At 41.2% G+C, this 6420-nt stretch overlaps 1 protein-coding gene across 1 annotated transcript in view; it reads right to left on the bottom strand.

The window, feature by feature from the left end:
* LOC109301892 (aldehyde oxidase 3-like) overlaps window positions 1-6029 on the bottom strand; it is a gene marked incomplete at its 5' end in the record, with an annotated part of 53838 nt that extends 47809 nt beyond the window's left edge. The window contains 4 exons of the mRNA XM_019523192.1: window positions 2096-2192; window positions 2902-3021; window positions 4230-4344; window positions 5851-6029. Of these exons, the coding sequence (XP_019378737.1) occupies window positions 2096-2192; window positions 2902-3021; window positions 4230-4344; window positions 5851-6029 (511 nt within the window). The remainder of the gene's footprint in view (window positions 1-2095; window positions 2193-2901; window positions 3022-4229; window positions 4345-5850) is intronic.
* Window positions 6030-6420: the final 391 nt, after the last annotated feature.

Here is a 6420-nt window from a genome sequence, read left to right as displayed (position 1 = left end):
GCTAGGAGCTGGAACCAACTTCCTAGGGAAGTGGTGCTGGCTCCTACCCTGGGGATCTTTAAGAAGAGGCTTGATGACTACCTGGCTGGACTCATTTGAGTCCAGTCTTTTCTCCCACCCAGGCAGGGGGTCAGACTTGAAGATCTACAAGGTCCCTTCCGACCCTACTTCTATGATTCTGTGATTCTATGAACTAGTTTGTCTATGTACAACTAGCCTCTGTTGGATGGAAGCTCTATAGTATCCTGATCCCTGTCCTGTTAAAAGCAAATGGAGACTACAGAGAGAACTGGAACACGGGGGAATAAAAATCAGAAAGGCTCAGGTGCAAAATTACTACCAATTTGCTAGGGACATAAAAGAAAAAGTTCCTTAAATACAACAGACATAAAAGAAAGACAAGGAAAAGCATACATTTGTTAGTTAACAGGGAGGGACAGTAAATCAGTAAATGAGGGATGGCTCCAAGAAGGCCAATGCCTTCTTTGCTTCTGACTTCACAAAAAAAGGTTTAATGCGATCAGATATTTAACCCAATCATTTTTAATAGGGAATAGGACCACAGGCAAGGCTAGGGTACAAGACAAGCTATAGAATACTTAGATAAATTAAAAGGTTTCAAGTCCAAAGTGTTGATGAAATTCACCCTAGAGCACTAAAAGAACTAGCCAAAGCAATTTCAGAACCACCTGCAATTATTTTTGAGAATTCATTGAGATAATGGGAGGTCATAGAGGACTAAAGAAGAACAGATGTAAGACCTGTCTTTAAAAGCAGGACCCAGGAAATGATACATCAACCAAGCCTAATTTTAGTATTTGGGGGCGTGTCTACATGAGACATTTACTGTACAGTTGACTAAGCAGCTGCATAGTAAATGTCTTGGCATCTTATACTTGCCTCCCCATTAAGCTGGAGTCAACTCATTTACTCCACAACAGCACACGTGTAGATGCTGGAGGTGCTGGCTGGGGCATGAGGGTACTTTAGCGTGAGACTGCCTGCCTGAAGCTCTCTCTTGCCACAGAACGTTGAGCCAGCGTGGGGCAGCCCTGGGCTGGCAGGGTGATCCCCAAGGCCCCCTGCCAGCCAGGACTGCTCCAACCCAGCTCCACATGCTGCACATGAATAAATGGTAGAGCTTATTGCTCTGAAATTAAATACTCCTGGGTCCATATTCAAATGGTGGGCCCAGGAACAATACGCACCAGAGCAATAAGCTCTGCAATTTATTCATGGGCCATAACAGTACATTAAGATGTGCCCTGGAACAACAAGCTTAATTTTAGTATACAAGACAACGAAGCACTGATACAATCATAAGATAAAAAATAGTCAATGTAGATTTGTTAAGACCAATCACACCCAGCTAATCTAATATCCTTCTTTTACAGGTTTTCTGGCCTAGTAAAGCAGGATAACGGTAAATATTGATAAAGTAAAGTCAAGATAAAAATATTTATCTTGACTTTAGGATAAGGATACACTGTCCCGCCAACATTTTCTTAATTGAACTTGGGAAATATGTTCTAAGTAAGCTCACCACAATGTGGGATACAGCACAACTAACTAAAAACATAGGTCTAAAATGGACTTTAGTGGTTTTCTGTCAAAATGGGAGAACATTTTAAGTAGGATCCAGCAAGTGGGTTCTGTCTCAGGTTTAGTTCCAGACAGTATTTTCATTAGCAAGTTGGATGGTGGGCTAGAGAGTTAGAAGGGTCTGCAAGCACTTTGAAGGACACAACTGAAATAAATCAATAAATAAATTGGGGAGACTGTCAAAAATCAACAAAATGTAATTCAATAACAAGTGAAATATGTGCTTAGAAAGGAGAAATCAGGTGCATAATACAAAAATGGGCAATAAGTGGTGAGATAACCATTGCGCAGAAAAGAATCTGAAGGTTTTCGTGGATCCCAAACTCAGAATGAATCAACAAGGTGACAATATGCCTTATCTTTGTTAAAATAAACTTATAATAAGTTCTGGTGGAAATGTTATAAAAATTATAGTTATTCCTGAACCACTATCTACAAATCAAACTCATTCATCAAGACTTCCCATCCCCACCCAGTGCACACAGCAATTTACCTTCAATTATTTCATCAGCTGAATTAAATCCTTTCTCAATGTCTCCTTTTTCTACTTTTTTTTCTTTTCCAATGTATGAATTGTGCCTTATTGCATCCTGCAGCAAGTAAAAAAGCCCATACAAGTCAACTGTAATACTTCATACAGTCTAGTGCTTTTCTTTTGTACAATCATTATTATCTACACAACCTCCTCCTCCTTGCGTGATTAGCCAGATATTAGAATCAGTGAGATAATCATTGCAGGGTACAAACTTATTATTGTTGCTTGTTTTTTCTCTGTTTTACATTACCCTTTGCTTCCCGCCAGATTAGGAGCTGTAGCGTGTGTCTCTATATGCAACATTCAGGGCTGCTGAAAATATTTCAGAGATGGATACTGCTGGATTCTGATAATCAACCAGAAGAGAACATTGGCGAAACATGGATGCAAGATGCATGGTGCCAGATCTTCAGCTAGGGTAATCTAATCTATTTCCTGACTTTGATGGAGCTACACTGATTTAGACCAGTTGAGACACTGGCCCATGGAAGGATGGAACTGTGGAGTAAACAGTTTTTGATATATTCCTTTACTGAGTATTCTAGCCCTGATGTGAAAAGATCAGCCCCTGACTCAATAGACAAAAGGGGATGCCCTAAACTAAGGTTTACATGCTTTCAATAAATGCAAGATATTTCTATACTGTGCAGTACAAGAAGAAACAAACTCATCGCTGCTGCCAAATGAAAAAGCACCCGGTAGAGTCCTTCACACCTGGATAAACAAGTGAAAAGATTAACTCCTTAGAGAAGATGAATTCTTACCTCAATGGTCAGAATTGGCTCCAGTTCTTTATACCATATCTTCACTTTTTCAGCACCTCTTTTTGCCTGAATATCTGACTCTGCAACTACAGCGCAGATAATCTGACCCACACAAATCACCTGCAACACACCCAACACATAGCACCTGGTGAACACACTGGGCTGATTATATTTTGTGCAGTGAGCATATCTTGGGGAGAGGGGGTCATGTCCAGACACTGCTTACACTACACTACGCTACACTCCTTTAGGAATTTGTCTGAGTGCAAGCTAAATTTTTTTAGATGGGATGTGCTAGTGGCATCTATTGTCTTTCACTTACAGTGCCTTGAGCACTAAAAATACCACCGATGTCTATATGGCCTTGACTCAAGGAGGAATCTTCCCCAGTTCCATTCACTGGTGGGCAGCTTACCCTGATACGAGCAAATGTACAACCTCCACCAGTGTAAATCACTTTTCTGGTCTGTACTAGGGGGTTGTACTCATGCAGCTCCATCAAGGTTGGACTACTGATAAGTGCAATCAGATCAAGCTCATAAAGCAGACACAGTCCCGTGCTTGGGAGGGAGGGAGAACTGAGGTGCATCATGCCGGTGACTAGAGGAAAAGATGATGTGAAGGGGTAATAGAGAGGGATGAGGACACAACAGCAAGGAAGAGGGAAAGGAAAAGAGGTCAGAGTTGACTGGAAAGAGAGAGAAATGCAGCTGAGAAGAAACTGAAAACATAAAAGGAGGCAACACAAGATGTCCTGAAGAAAAACACGTTCTATCTAAATATTACTCAATGGTGGAGAGAGACCCAGGCCAGAGGAATTCTGCACTGGGGATGCTGGCCACAGGCAGGCCAGATGCTTGGCTCTTCAGCTAGCAAACTAGGGAACACAGCTTGTGCTGCAGTGTGTTCCCGCATGGGATATGTTCAGGGTCTGACCGGGCTTTACAGTCAATTTAATTTTATTTTTGAAGAGCATGAATCTTCCTTGTTCTATTTCTTTTTCACCTGAAAATGTCTCATTCCATAGCCATTCTCCCTTTTTCATGGAGGCTTGGCTTCAGTTTCCTGTGGTAGTCACAACCACTGTTTACTGAATCAGTTATAAAAGGGTGCTGCAGAATGCCTAAAGGCATCCTTCCCTGGCCTTATGCCCCACACACTGGGAGTCCTATACAGGCCCTGCCTGGCTGCTGTTGGACTAAAGTCTACTGAATTCATTTTCAGAGCAGTTTAATAGTAAGCAAAACACTTGCAAAATGGGCAAACTTCCTTCTTCATAACAAACCAGAGTTATTTCAAACCGGACCTCAGCTGGAAGCAATAAGTACCTCTTCTTCGGCAAATGCTTTTTCATTTTTAGTGCCATTTTCCCCTGGAACATCACTAGCTGTTACCACATCAACCACTCCTGGCACTGTGAAGGCCTCTGATGCATCAATTGATCTGGAAAGAAGAATATGAGTTGCAGAGCCACCGGGGGTGTTTATGGGAGTGCACTAGTATACTCCAATAAAAGTGGTTCCAAAAGCAGAAAAAAACACAGTCCTTTTTGTATTGCCACCAAACTGCTCCATATTGGGAGACCCATGGAAACATATTGTGGAAAAATTATCAACTGCTGTTATGAAATATTTTAAAGAGGGTACAGGGAGAGGAATAGATCAGGGAGGGGGAGAAAGTCAAGGACTGGCATAAAATAGCACGTAAAATTTTAGTCACTGTATATTAATGTTTCTAAATTCTCATTATTTCAGGATATACATTCTTCAATCCCCTTGTGTGCTAATGGCTCCATTCGTTCAGAACAGACTCTCCCAGAGGAAGATGCACTAGGGCACTTGCACCCCACTTCCTGATTCCTGTTCCACCTAAAGTTTAAAACCAGCTGCCTGGCAGTGGCAGCAACACGTACAGTCTCACAGTGCTGAAGGAATCACTTGACTTCATGGTTCATTATAATCTACCTGATTCCTTCTAACCTCTTCATTCCACAGGTGTTAATGACCCTCTCTCTTTTTAATGGTGTTGAAGTTCCACCAATCAAGCTATCCCTTGTTCTGCAATTCTGCTGCCTGTTAGCTGTTCCTGGAAATGAAGCTCCCATTTCACGGCCTTGCAGACTGTTTTTAACTCATTCCAATAAAGTTATATTAATTTTTGCATCAATCTCAAATGGAATAATTCAGCCCTAAGCCCCAAGCATATTAGTAAAGCTTCTAGTTTATTTTTAACCGGAGAAAAATATGTGTTGGTTTATATGTGAATATGCACCTCACCATCTGCGGCCCTCTTTTCAAAATTCTAGATCCACCCTTGGACTTCCCTGATGTATCTGCCAACACCTGACACACTTGCCAAAGAAATCCTTATCTCATGATGTTAGCCAGCCCAAGGGATGGTAGCAGAACAGTCCTTATGTGCTTGTGTTTGTGTATAGCTTACAATAGAAATGCTCAGGGTTAAGACACATTTTTCTGCCTTTGTGCAGTGCCAAGCCAAAGTGCCCCCTCATCCTGCAGTATATATATTACACAGCATTAATAATAGAAAGTTCTGAAATGAAGCTCCGCATTACCAGTAGGTAATTATTTCATAATGCAAGCAAATCAATACATCTACCAGCCGTGGAGGGGAACATTCTTGAAAATCAGGAGGTGATCAACACTTGACTGAGGAGCTGAAAGTGAAGCATCTGCAAGTAGCCTGTCACTAAGTATATATGTTTTTGCTTTACATAGTATTACCCAAGTTTAAAAGAATTAGCAGTTAATCCTCCCCTGTTTGGGCATGAATTGTTCTTTCAGGCACCTCTTTGTTCCTGGATTTCTTCTGTACCCTGCTGTACTTCAGCTCTGGCTCAGTAAAACCAATGAATACATTCAATTAGAAAGATCTGAGTCTGTTATGACTTCTACTGGGACTCTTTTGTTACACCTTTCATTTACTTACACAATCTTTGCATGCGCTTTTGAACTTTTGACCACGGCCAAAGAGAGCTCTCCATCTACAGGATGCATGTCATCACAGTAGACAGCTTCACCTGTGGCATGCTTAACTCCAGACTGGTGCATGATAGGATGTCCCACTGGATCCTGGGGTGGCTGTCCTGGATCTACATCCTGTTTAAGAAAAACATGTTATTCTAGAGCCACAACATTAACTGTTGAAAGCCTCTTTTACTAATACCTTCTGAATTCATTTGGCCAGTGCTAGAGCATGTCCTTAAACCCATGCGGAAACTGTTCAGATTTTGGAGCTTGGACATAAATAGATATTGACTCAAAACCAAAGTTCCAAGTAGTAATTTCACTTCTATTGCTTGTATTTAGGCTTGGCAGAATTTGATTTTTATTAGTAAATGTTGATAAACATTGATTTTGTCTCTCAGACTGGCAAAGAAATATTTCCACTGTTAGTAATCAAAATTTATAGAAAGGGGATGTAAGAAATTTGATGACTGATTGAGTGTATGATAACAAGGAGAGCAGTCATACAGATCCATGCTGACTGTAGGCTGTA

The sequence above is a fragment of the Gavialis gangeticus genome, unplaced genomic scaffold, assembly GCF_001723915.1.
Source record: "Gavialis gangeticus isolate Ggan-Ray unplaced genomic scaffold, GavGan_comp1, whole genome shotgun sequence".
NCBI lineage: Eukaryota > Metazoa > Chordata > Crocodylia > Gavialidae > Gavialis > Gavialis gangeticus.
The sequence above is the reverse complement of the archived record's forward strand: the minus strand, read 5'-3'. Positions and strand labels throughout refer to the sequence as shown.